Source organism: Perna viridis, chromosome 14, assembly GCF_037379345.1.
Source record: "Perna viridis isolate PV_CMFRI_1.1 ecotype Kerala chromosome 14, ASM3737934v1, whole genome shotgun sequence".
Lineage (NCBI taxonomy): Eukaryota > Metazoa > Mollusca > Bivalvia > Mytilida > Mytilidae > Perna > Perna viridis.
The window spans coordinates 18,331,174-18,345,247 of record NC_142458.1 but is presented as its reverse complement, the minus strand read 5'-3'; the positions used below and the strand labels follow the sequence as shown (position 1 = coordinate 18,345,247).

General features: G+C 30.8%; 1 protein-coding gene across 31 annotated transcripts in view; it reads right to left on the bottom strand.

Annotated features, from left to right (window-relative positions):
- Positions 1–2,450: 2,450 nt before the first annotated feature.
- Positions 2,451–14,074, bottom strand: part of LOC148598482 (uncharacterized) — a 129,712-nt gene continuing 118,088 nt past the window's right edge. For 22 of the 31 annotated variants that reach the window (XM_088561858.1, XM_088561860.1, XM_088561856.1 and 19 more), the window contains 5 exons: positions 13,388–13,445; positions 12,245–12,391; positions 10,999–11,143; positions 7,397–7,637; positions 2,451–5,286 (listed from right to left, as the gene is read on the bottom strand). In XM_088561858.1, the coding sequence (XP_088417984.1) occupies positions 5,237–5,286; positions 7,397–7,637; positions 10,999–11,143; positions 12,245–12,391; positions 13,388–13,445 (641 nt within the window). In that variant the 3' untranslated portion in view covers positions 2,451–5,236. Of the gene's footprint in view, positions 5,287–7,396; positions 7,638–8,147; positions 8,181–10,025; positions 10,079–10,998; positions 11,144–12,244; positions 12,392–13,387; positions 13,446–14,074 lie in introns of all 31 variants that reach the window. The other 9 variants (XM_088561868.1, XM_088561869.1, XM_088561872.1 and 6 more) reach the window with 6 other exon arrangements.

Below are 14,074 nucleotides of genomic sequence, written 5' to 3'. Positions count from 1 at the left end.
TAAATAAAAATAAAATGTGAAAAATGCTGAAAATTAAACCTTTGCCCGCCAACTCGGAGATTTGGAATATTTCCTGGTCTTATTTCTTATTGTTATGTGTATATTCATTCTAAAACTATTTAAATCTTTGTCTGTATTTTAAAACTTCATAATATCTATTGAAAATAACAATTATTATCACAATAGAATTAAAACTGCCACTGGAATTTGGTGTGGGTGTGATTTAATCGAAGACGTAGTGTCATGAAAAAAGAGACACAATCAGAGAGAACGAGCAGGAGTGTGTAATATAAAGTGTTCGAATTGGGTTAGACTGTCCGTCTCACAATCGCTTGAGAAAACAATTTAAAGAAGACAATAAGAAAACATTACATTTAAGGTCCCTGGTTCAAAATTCTTCATGAAAGTTTTTATTTATTATTGGTTACAATATGATATCCGACTACCTCTTCTTTTTTTTCACGAGAAGGAAGGCAATTCAGTATTTCCAAAATGATTGCCTAATGACTATCACCAAAAACCCGACATGCTAGAACATGAAAATGGTCAGTATTTTTCCTTCGAAAAAAAAGGGGTTCCCCATGTCTATCTCGACAAGCACAAATTTGCCTAAAAAAAACCTAGATATAACGACAACCGAAAGCTATACAGGTTTCGTACATGTACATGTAACTACTATTTTATTACATGCCGCTGAGGTTTGGGGGTTAGAAAACAAAGATAACACTGAACATATATTAGTGTTTGTCCTCTCGGACATGCATGTGTCTGAGGTTAAATAAAGTATTTGTCTTTGTCAAATTAAAAAAAAAAAACATGATTCAATTAAGGCAATATATGTACGAGGCAGGCTATGCAATTGCCAGATTGCCAGTTTCAGTTTTGCCCTCAATCGTTGCTGTATGTCTTTTGAATTATTACCACCAAGAACTGGATACTCTAAAGAGCCTGAATCGCCCACCTGGCTTGATTAGTCACATTCACTTTGAATTTATACAACACCCTAGACGCTTAACCATGGCAAAGTAACCGAGGGAGCTTACAAACTCGCATAAGTGATAGCAACCATAAAATTCAAGGCTCCTATTGTCAGGGGAGTTAATACATATAATAATGAAATCTAAAACTATAGATGGAAGATGCTCTTGGTTGTTCTTCTCCGGCATATTAATGTAGGTAACTCAACAAAGCATCCGTATATTGGTATATTCAGGGAGTGTATATAATTATGTAATCATGTCCTGATACCTTGTATAATTTGAAAACGAAATTTCAAATACACGTATTTAAGGCTAATGGGACAAGCAACGACATCCTCGACTATCAAGCGGAAAAAAGATTATGAATATAATGGTAATGCAGATGAATTGATAATGATGGAGATTGAGTAAAAACGAAATACAACAGGACCGACAGACGTGTCTGGTAAAAATGTCTTTTGTCCTGTAAAACATATTGTTATTTTGAGTTGCCTAAATAGAAGAAAAGTTCAAAATACGAGATTCGGTCTGGTAATCACTGGAGATTTGTTCTAAATAACATGTCTATTTTCCCAGAACACGATTGGAATATTTGTAATATACATTCTAGATTGTATTTTTAATAAAGATGCTTGAAATTTCGTCGATTTCTTAGATAAATATTGATATCATTGTCTTCGCATCCAGCCGAGCATGTACATTTTGTACCGTTTTATCTTGCCAAAAGGACTGACAACAAAGGGACCTTCATAGACATAATATTCTACTTTCATAGATCAAGTCAGAATTCACGAGGTGATTTATGACCATGAATGGCAAAACAAGACCAAAGTAAAAACAGGATAAACAAACAAGTCCATGATGCTTTTTCATGTAGAGCCTGTATTACTTCAGGCTGTCCAGCACCTTTTGGCAAAAAAACCCCCCAAAAAAACCTAACACTGAGAACATTTATGATCTTTGTAAATTCCTAACAGAAGTGCGATGAAATAAACATTTGTAGACAATCAGGAGCACTCTTATAATTACAAAACAAGCAGTCATTGAAACAAAAACTGCTAGGATAATTTTCGAAACTCCAAAGACAGTAGTGAAGTAACATGACAATTTAGGAAATCAAATGAAAATAAGGGCTTTTATTAGGAATTCCCTTTGTATTTCCAGTTTTTTTAGAGAATTTTAGCCAAACTGAAAAAAATCGGGATTTTTTTTGCCCAGAATTTTACAGCCACTGGACAGCCTGCTATTAACGTCACAAAGTATTCTGTGTATCTGTATACACTAGATTATGTGTTTCTTATTCTTCTAACATACACCCCAACAAACATCCCTAGAGAACATTTTTCAACATTTCTTTGACCAGGTTACTACTGAACTTACAAGTACTATCTGGTACTAGATAGCAACAACAATGGCAGTATTCAGAGAACAACATTTCCCTGGTCATTTTTATATCAAAATATCAAAAGACAAAAAAGACAATATTCTTAAATAAGCCATAATTCATTATATAGCAATACATATAATACATGTACATTCTTCCAGTCTTATATTTCATATAACCTTATAAAGATTGGCAAGAAAAATCTTGCATCAATTACATTAGTTTTATTCAAAATTAATGGGCCAATATAGCCCATGAAAACTACAATGTAAAATAAACTTATACAATGTAAAATGATTGCACAATGTGGAAACAATACACATACATTATAAACAAAAATATACTTGTATGAAATCTAGAGAACAAAGCATAAACCAAACAGCCTTGGAACATATAATTTTCACATTTGAAAGTACAGTGTCTTTGTACAGAGTATATATTTCCAGGTCCAGACCTTGCCCATATGGACTTCAAACATATTGACTTTCTGGATTGGAAGATTTGGAACCAGAGCTAATATTGAAACTTGTTCCTTTACCAGCTAAAGAAAAAGGAAAATTAATTTTATAGATTTCTATTTTTAGCCTATATGTACATGTACATGTATACAAGACTGTACCGAAGTATTTTTATTTTGAGTACAGATAAAAGTGAGATGGTGAAGAAAGAAAATGATGACCAATATTTCGAATATTTTGCAAAAAAACTGGATCTTGATAATGACATATGAATGTGAACTAATAATGCTAAAAAAAATTAAACATTACCACATACATATACATGTATGTGTAAATGAATTTGTTGGTAAAATATTCTAAAAAGCCTTGAAGCTGTATATTCTGTTAAATCTCTTAACAAATATTCTAGAAGGGATGGAGACTTCTCTATGAATTAAAAAAACAGCATAAAACAATAAAAAAACAGCTCTGCTTGAAAATATGAAAACTTTTTCACTCAAAACATTTACCCCTGTCCTCAAAATATCACAGTAAATACATTTAAATAAATGAAAAATACATAAAAAAAATTGAATCACAGAACTTCTTTGCTGGACAGAGTTAACTGCATGAAAAACAACACTTTTTCACTATCAATTAAAAAAAAGTATTGTAAAATTTAATTTTTGCGAAATTTGAATTTTAAACCTAAATATAATTTTGATATCTGTTATATAAAGAAGAACTGCAGAAAATATGTTTTAATTATTACTCAAGCTACTACCTCCAGTGATTTTTGCTATGAAAGCCAAATGAAGCATCAAAAGTTTGTGAAAAATGAAGATTCCATGCAAACAAAAAATTCCCCCTAATTTTTTTTGTTTTTTTTTTGGGGGGGGTTACCACTGGAATGCCTTTACTTGGATCAGTGGCTGGCAATAATTAAAACATTGTAATAATTTATATAACCCACAGTAACCAGTTTTCAAGGTAAGGTCACAATTGGATGGTATTTTTTAATTAAAAAAGTTCCTTTCACAAATACTAACAGTTGAGGTTTAGCACATAGTAAAACCTAGATTAAACCCACAATTTCGTTTGAAGTGCTGGTACCAAGTCAGGACCATTGCAGTACCAGCTGCTCTATGTGTCCGAATACAAAACCCTTTTGAACTTGACGATAAAGATACCCAATTTTCACAGCAAGTTCCTTATATATGAATTTAATTGAAACCTTTTCAAGTTTAGTAATAAAAAAAAACAAATAGTGGTTTTTACCTTAGGGACAATAGATTACAAGTAAAATGAAATTATTCAATACATAAACTGAAATAAGACAGCTAAAATTGTAACTAAAAATAGCACTAAAGCAAATGCACATAACTTAAATATGATACATGTACATGTATATCAAGGATAAGAATCTACATGTAAAATTTTAAGTGAGACAGTTAATGAAACGATAGCACTAAAATGAACCTAGTTCAATGATAATTAATATTTCAAATAAACATACACAACTCAGATATTCAATGAATGGGTTCAAAATAGCACTGGTCTGAGGTCTAGGGTCCAGTTCCCTCAATATCTGATGCAGGACCATTGAAATTTCATATATCTAGGTCCAGGATCTACAATACTTCACTTGTACTCTTACTGAAGACCTTTCACTTCCTTACTGAGAACTTTGATTTAAGATGCAAAAAGTCTAGGACCTTTTATTCTTGGAAGTAAATTTGAACCCCAGATAAACTACATGCCAATTAATAAAGTACATGTTCTTGTGCTCATGGAAGTTGTTCATCAAAGCAGTCTTGAAATAGCACATAATTAAAATCTGATATGTGTACATGTGAACATGAGTAGTCCAACTATACTGAGTAAAATGTGTTCAGTTCATACTATCATGAGTTCAAACTATTTCCTTGTAGACTATCATGAGGCATTAATGTTCTGCAAAACTTAGAAATACAGCTTGCTATGCATAGGTGATCTGTAATATTCCTACCACCATTTAATGCAATACTGCAGCTACTCAATAAAAAAAACTAATATTATTGTGCCATTTTTGCACACTATCAGACGAAATAGTCCTTTACTATTATTTCCCACATAAGATAAGACTAGTATACCATATTAACTTTCAGATGCAATGGTATTCCATAGTTCTATGAGCTTTCTGTGTTAGAGATGTTAGTGTCATTTCACTTCTAAAGCAAAAGCAGCAATCATCTGTGGACATCCGTACCAAAACTGCCGCAGCTGTGATATTTTCATATCAATGTCAAATTATCATCTAGATAAGGATGAGGAAATATCTCACTACACAAGGCAGAAAGTTACATCAAAAGCATTGGCAGCCGATTTCTATATTGCAACTTGTTATTATTACTTGCTAATGATGGTAACTATTATGGCGAGTTTATTACTAAATCCTAACGTTCAGCCAATGTCATGACTCTGTCTTGACCTTTATCCCTCTTATCTGAAAAAAGAAAATTAAAAGTTTCAAAAATGATATAAAATAGAATTGACTGAGTCATTACAGTGTTACAAAATACTTTTTTAAATGCTGTATTTTAGAAAATTTGTTTAATATAAATTAAAACCCTGTGTAATACAGACATTTTTACATACATCCCATAATTGTATATACTATATACTGGTAAAAATGCAGTAATAAGCATCATACAAGATCACCATGCAATTATTTCATGGGTAAAAAAATTTAATATTTACATTTTTTCATTTATGTGCTAAATAGTACTTTAAACATATAAATATAAAAATAAAAATAAATAAAAAAATAAAAATAAAATAAAATAATAAAAATAAATAAAAATATGAAACTTGCAAAAATAAATTTTCAAAACAAAATCAGACGCCTAAAAAGCTATCTAAAGGTAGATCATAACCCAAAACATCTTTTTTTCCTTGGCATTTATGGGTACATGCAAAAATGGTCAGCAAGTTAGGGTAGAAGGTCTTAATCATTTTCAAGTTTGAAATTAATGTTCCACTTAAGAAATAAAAAAAAACAGATAATAAAGTGTGGATATAGGATCTAGGTACTTATAAATGAAATTTCAAAGGTTATAGGTCAGATATTGAGGGTCCCAAATCTTGAACCACCACTAAAGTTTGAGCCCCATGTAAATTTTCACATATTCTGATAAAAGTTTTAGGACAAGTTTATGAAATAAGAAAAATAAACCAGTACATTGTATTATCTACATATTAAGTACCGGTATGTTAATCCACTATCATTTCTGTGAAATTAGGATATATGACAAACTAAAATTGACAGGTATGATCCACATTAAAAAACATTTCTAACCAACTATGATAGTCATCTCCCTAGAAATTTAAAACAATATGCCTTGTAGCCATATTTCTAAGATACATTAAAACATGCAATGCATATAAAAAGAGAATTTGACTGCCCTCATCCCTTAATACTGAAACATCACTTTTAAAACCAAAATTGAAAATTTAAGAAATAGAATATTTCAATATGACTATAAGTCTTTTAACATTGCATGATCACTTGTAATTTTGGAAATTCATAATTAAAGAGAAAAACCTTTCAATATGACATCCATCTAAATCTACTGGTATTTTGAATTTGTTGGAAAAAAAAAAAAAAAAAAAAAAAAAAAAAAAACCTGAACAAAAACGGTCCTGACCTGCTACCCAATCAAATGTTGGTGGATTTCTTGTAATGAGATGCACATCTTCAATGTGTGTACTAATACAGTGTTAAGTTTTAATAATAATAGTGCAATATTTTAAGAGTTAAAGATTACATCTTGTATACCCAAAAGCATGACTGCCAAATGGAGAGACAAAATTCAGCAGATACTATGCCTGCTTTTACTGTTAGTTGGTGATATGAGTAAAATATGATTTATTCAAGCTAGAATTATTCAACAGATATATATATATGTAAGGCTTTCCTCTTTTTCAAATAAATTGGCATTAAAGTTAACATAAATATCCTATTAAGCTGCACTACATATAAACATTGTGAAATGAATGTGTGTCCGCTGAAAGCTGATATAATAAAAATCTGCAAATTCCCTGTCCCAAAAGCATCTTCAAAGCCTCAGGCACCATTCAAAATTTCACCATTTTTATCTATATCAAATTTATTGTTGCTCTTGTCATAATATCAATTAATTATTTACATGTACATTAATAATCTGAGTTACTTTTCTACTACAGTATCTTGTAAAATCATGCATAAGGATGGACAAAATTGTTTCCCACATTGGGAAGAAATATAAAAAAAAATTGTTCTTCCTGAAAACGACACAAATTTATTTCATGTAATATAAAAATGTACCACATCTCAACCTCGAAAAAAAATCTTGCCGTAAGCATCCAGGTTTATTAAGAATTATCAAAAGGAAGTTGACTTTCATTTAAAAGTTACATCTAAACTAAACAAGTCCTTAGTCAATTTAGAGTTTGTTAAAAGAGGAATCTAATAAAGGTATTTTAGTCCTAAGAGACTATGTCTTCTTCCTCTATCTAATACAATTCTGTTCTACATGACCAACACCAAAAACAAAAAACAAATGGTGTTGGTATACTTTCAGACACATCATTCAGTGCTTGCACTAATTGAACAGATTTAGCTCTCAATTCCCCATTACTACATGAAGCTGGATCGTACAAAACTGTTTTAGCACGCTTCTTTAGCCTATCCAACAAAACATTCATATATTCTCTAGCCATTGCAGCTGATGCCACAGGCGTTTTTTCTCGAACATCCATTTCTTTGACACCATTTTTAGCCATGAGTCGCTCTATGGCTTCCTGGGCGATTCCATTCTGAAGTTCAAGAAGACAAATCCCTTAGTTGAACATATCTGTTTCTAGACTTGTTTTTGTCCATTTCCAAGGTTTAGTGTATGTCTTGTTTTCAGTTCATCCATCAATATAATAGTCAAAGAAATTACCTATCTATGACTTTTTTGAAATATCACAGTTATTATGAGAGAAAAAAACATATTTTGTTACTTTTCAATTTTGAAATAAAAAAGATTACAAAATAAAACAGCTCATTATGTAAAAATAACCTCCTTATCAAAAGACAAATCCAGAGAAAATAAGTTGCTGCCGATTTATCGAGCACAAAATCAATGTACTGAGGTAAGTCAGAAGCAGCAAATTAGCCAAACAAGTCTGCAATTAGTGGAAAACAAAAAGTCAATTATAGCAAGCCATACTTTTAAAAAATGAACAAAAACAATGCTTTACAAGTTGAACTGATGATTGATTATGTTAAGCAAAAGAAATGTAGACTTAAAATACACATGTAATCAGATTTTCTATGTATACCTTAGGGACTGCTTCTTCCCCAAATAAGGCCTGCTGAATAAAGTAAATAGTGAAATAGTGTCTCAATTATTATTATAATATATCTTTTTTTATTGGACAGATATTTAAGGAAAACATGAAGAGAACAGTGCTAAACAGGATAATTAGAAGCATGACACAGATTCCAAGTGAAAAAAAAAGTTGCCAAAAGGGAGGTAACTGGTGAAAATTGTGGAAAAAAGTGTCAGAATTATCATTATCTACCTTTGAAAGGACTGACAATTAAAAGAAAAATGAAAGGATTTGAGTTCGGAACAGGTAAATGAGAAACAAAATATGGATGCTAAATGAAACAAAAAAAATCAAGTTGACCAAAGGGAGGTAATTCACTCGTCTCAATAGCACCCTTTATATCTTTCTCTTGTGAACTAAGAACCATTATGCAAAATACAAGGCATTATCTATCCATTTACTTGAAACCAATCATGGATTAGCTATCAGATTGACCTCCCGTTTCTCTAAACTAATATGGCTTTGATACATAATAGTCATATGAACTCAAGATCAGAAAAAAACCTGCTTTTATACAAAGTAGAGAAATAGAACAAAATTATTTTTCAAAACCTTTTATGAACCAATAATAATAGAATAACGCCTGCATGGAAAAATCATCAAAGTTGGGAAAAATTTTTACCACACAAAAAAGCAAGAGTTTCACTCAAAGTTTATTCCACAAGAGACAATTAAAACACATGAATAGGGAGACAAATTCATGTAGGAGAAAAAAATTTAGTGACTATTTTAAAGTTAAATTTTTTAGGTATTGGAAGGGTAAAAACACTTCTTACTTCTCAATAGTAATTTATTCAGAAATGAGACTCAGATGCAGCCCTTTCAAAAAGGATTCCTGTGAAATTTACATATATATAGGTCAATAACATTTGTATAACATTTCATTGACAACACTATTTACTCAAATACAGTTTATCCATCATCTCATAGACCCAACTTCTAATATCAACCTTTTTTTTATTGATTTAGACACCAAAATTAAATTATAGGGAATAATAGGATAACTAATTGGAAAGAACGCCTAGATTTATTAAGTGTGTGTAACTTGCCATGAGTGATCATATTTTGGTTATTCACGATAACCAATTGATTATCCTATTTATTGTATAGATTTTATCCATTATTTATTGCTATTTTCAAATGAATTTTATATTTTGTGAACGGTGGATTGATATCCGTATTGTGAAGTTTTGGTAGGAGAAAGTGAGAGAGTGAAATTACTGAATTTATTTGACAGTGTGAATTATCAATTTTTTTTAACACTAGGAACATTTGGTAAATCACTGCTATCTATAGAATAATGACTGTTATATTTTTTAAGGACACAACTCTTACAAATCATTGGAACGTTTGTATTCAGCATTTGACATCAATCTTATGTAAGCATCTAATTAACTTGGATTGATTTCATTCTGTTTCAAATAAAAGCTTGATAGGCTTTGGTGAAACTAACATATCACTGATTTCAAGTGTAATGTCCATTACCTTAGGTCTATCTCCTTAAGTCTATGACGACATAAATTTGACTCCAGTGGTGTATCTTGAAAATTGTCTGCTTTGCAGGTTATTTTAATGAGCACCATATTATTTTTTTCATCATTTACATATAAAATACAACAGTCATTCCTTAAGTAATGGTATGTTGAAACTATGGTTTTGTTAAATAAATAAAGTGCAGCATGATAATTCATATTCATAAATCAGTGCTTTGAATGAACAGAAAATAAATTAGATATGTTGCACATCATGAACTCAAAATGCACTCAAAATATTGAACAAAACTTCAAAATGTTGAAAATGAACTTCAAATGCAGCCAAAATACTGACTTCACTAAAGCCAGAAATCCTTGAAGTGTTCTCGTAGATTTCAGTTCTGCAGCCTTCCAAAAATATGTAAAAATATTCAGCATATTTTCTTAATACATTTATAATCAACAAATTAGTACAGGTAAATACAATTATAACTGAACCTGCAGTGGGTACAATTTAGAAATGTTTATGAAGCTTTCAAGTTCATTGGATAGGACGTATTTCCGATAAAACAATTTTTGCTTTATTATTAAAGAAATTTAAGGACAGGGAGAATCTGCAAAATGCATTGATTAGGTTGCATACATCTTTTATTATCATTATTATTTTTTAAAGTTATAAACAATTCATGAATTAGGTTGTACTTAAAACCCACACATCATGAAAGCCAAATCCTAGTACATGTAATATTACTGGTACTAATAAAAATATGAGAATCAAATTAAGTACTCATAGGTGTTATCAATCTTTCAATTTTGGCAGGAGTCTCCATATATTTCATGAAAATTTCAACATTTTCCTGCTTATTTCCCATGTCAAAGCAGAAAATTTAGCCACATTCAAAGACATTTCCCCCCATCCTAATTGAACTTGCAGCTTAAAATTGTACTAAAAAACTTCAATTCTTGTCATCACATGTTGTAATAACATAAACTTGGCAAATCTTCTGTCTTGAGAAAGTTTTGAGAGAAAGATCTCCCACTTAAGAATTTCTGAAGGTTACCACCTGTGAGTACTTCCCTTTAAATTAAATTAAAGGTTCTTTAGGGCATTTTAAAGCACATTCTTCCTTTTTCTCCTGGTACATGGTACTGACATATCAACACATTTTCTTATTTAAAAACAGTTCAAAACAAGAGAGTGTGAGTTCTTCAAATATGTTTAATTACATGCTACTAAAGGGATAATATTTATAGAGTAAATATTTGAAGAGCTGTAATTTTATGTGCTCAAGGGAGGTAAGCCAATTAAAAGGGAGGTTATAACATACCAAGGGTCCAGCATTGGGTGTTATTCTGGGTCTTTTCTCTGTTTTAATCTCATCAGTCATTTGAAACATGTTTGGTGGAGTATTGGTACCAAAGGGCACAGAGGACATGGACTGTCGCCGTGATGATCTAGATACTGGACCACTCCTACAAAAAAAAAAAAACAACAAATATGACAGTTAAGGTGTTAGCCAGCACCTGACGAAAAAACTGTAAAAATCAGCAAAATATTTTATTTTGTGACATTCTGATATCAAACTCAAAGCACCTTAGTGATCAAAAGTTTTGTTCATAAAGCTACTATATGTTCATTGAAATTATCCCATGAAACATGTGGTTAAAATTTCTTGAAAGATATATATTTTGCTTCTTTTATCAAAGAAAAATACTGAATAAAATTTCAAGACATTTAAATGAGCCAAATGAACTTTAGAGAAGATGTAAGGTACCCCCTTAACATCAGCAGCAAATCAAAATTTGGTATTGATACTTAATAAGGGATCCTTCAGACTTGAAACAAAAGAGGCAAGAATATTTTTCCTCATATAATCTTGACTGCCAACTTTGTTCACCCAATTGAAAGTTCTGCAACCTTACGACCAAGAACACAAATCCCCTAAAGTAGGTATAGTAGCATATACTGAGAAGGAACCAAAAAAAGGAAAAAAAAAATTAAAAAGTTTTAATCAAGATTCATAGCCACAATTCTTTTTCAAAAGTGAAAAATAAATGCAAAATAAATATTTTAGAAGCTAGTGCATTCTTGTGTTAATGAAAAACACTATAAAATTCAAAGCACACAATGGTTAGTTTAGATGTAGGTGCATTCTCCTGAAAGCATATTGTAGTTGAAATTGAAAAAAATATGGAGTAGTTCAGTGCTGTCAAGACTCTATCATAGTGATACAGTAAGTGAATGAAAAAAAGTAAGAAAGTGCTCATCCATTTTGAGATTCGCTGTCTTAAACCATATTCTGATTTGGGTGCCCAGTGCGCAATCAAATCAGAAAATAGCTTTGGACACTGAATCTCAATTGGGATTTGAAAAAGTGCATTATCCTTATTTGTGAAACTAGCTGTGTTTGAATTTGGAGTGAGTTATTCAGGTGCATTTGGGATGTGATAATCTAGGTGCGTTTGACTAGGAAGTGTGTCATCCAGGTGCATAAATAATTGGGGCGTGTCAGTTATCCAGGTGTGTTTGGTTAGGACACTACTATTTTAATTGACCTGGGGATGTTTCAATACCTGTGTAATTTTTTTTGAGTTGTGTCTAGAGGGAGCATTTGTAATTGAACTGTATCTTGATGTACATAGGGGTTATTTCTTGCTGCAAGTGACAACGTAGATGGCGTCGTAAAATCTGGCTCACTTAAATCGCTGCCATCATCAGTGCTGGAAATAATTAGGTTAGTTAAATGATCAACATAAATCATGCATAACAAAAAATATATAATGTGAAAGCATTAAGCACAAGTCTCGTTTAGAATCATGCAGAAAAATATAAAAGTCTCTGATGGTGTAATCATTCAATTTATAAGGAATAATACAATCAAAATTTGCTATATCATTTTGCATAATTTAGTCAATTAGAAAAAAAAAAAAAAAAATGAATAATTGATAAGCTATTGAGGGAAATTATGATAATATTTGTTGAAAATTTCCTTCTCATGTAATACAGGAATCTGCAGAGTTTCAAAGCTCTATACCACACAATATCATTATAAAACATTTGTTAGGCCTAAAGGATGAGTACAAGATTTTTTTGCCTGATTCTTAGAAACAATTATACATAAACAAATCAATGTGTAATGGGTAATCATATGATACATGTACTGTTAAAAAGCATGCAGATGTTTGACAATAATCAAATTATACGTAACATGCAAAATTAAATGGAAAACATTACTGAAGACATTTAGAAGCATAAAATTAATTGTTATTGGCTCAAATAGGATATTTACAAGCTTTCATGTTGTGTTAAATTGCTACATTTGCAAATCATGATATACTTTTTCACGAACATTTCCTAATAACAACGTTTACATACATATAATCTAATTTCCCAATTTACAGGGAAAAATATTTATGACTTGATGCTTTTAATCTTAAAAAATATAGTTCATATATTTTTGTTATGGTGAAGTTGTCATATACAAAATAAAGGAACTCACAAATTAAGAGTTAAAAATATGTGTTCCTCTTTTTTACTTCAGTTTATACCAAATCCTCTTGACTACTTCAAAGTAAAAAATACTTTAAAGGAAACAAGAGTTATGAAGGAAAACAAGTTCACAAAAACAAAACAACTTACCCAGTGACAGACAGTTTTTATTACTGAAAATTATTTTGAAATTTGACCTTTACCCTATGACCTAGAAATGTCCATACCTGATATCTCTCGGTTGAGGTAGGTTAGGCATGCCGGTGTTTATGTCTCGGAAAGCATCTGTCAAATAAATAAACAAAAATCATATAAATTATCAATTTTGTCATCATGGAAGTAATTTAGAGGAATATATCAAGAAAACTGATCAAACCAAAGTTGAAAAATATTAGCCAGTGCTACTAACAAATATCATCAAAATCAAGAAATAGAAGTATCATACTTTAATGGGCAAATTAGAGGTAACAATTCCTCAAATTACACTCCTCATACGTATTGTAATATATTACAGCTGCCTCCAGAGACTAAAAAATGATTTAAAGAATTTTGAATTAAAGTTCCTGTAAATAATAAAAGACAATTAATGTTAACGCTATTTTTCCTCACTATATGTCTACCATATAACAGCAAATAACTGTAGCAACAGTCAATGAGGAGAACTGCGTGCATTTTTTAAAGTGACATTCTGAGATTAAGGATCAAGAAATGGGTGGCACATAAGTTTTCTCAATTTAGTTTTTTTTTGCCTAAAATATATACAAAACATTTAAAAAAAAATAACCAAAAAGCTATTTAAATACTTTCTTAAGCATCTGTGATGTGGATATTTTTTGACTGCCTATATAGGGAAAAAGTGTGGGAACATTTTCCCGCCATTTTCCATACAGTGAATTTCAACTACATTTGGCTTC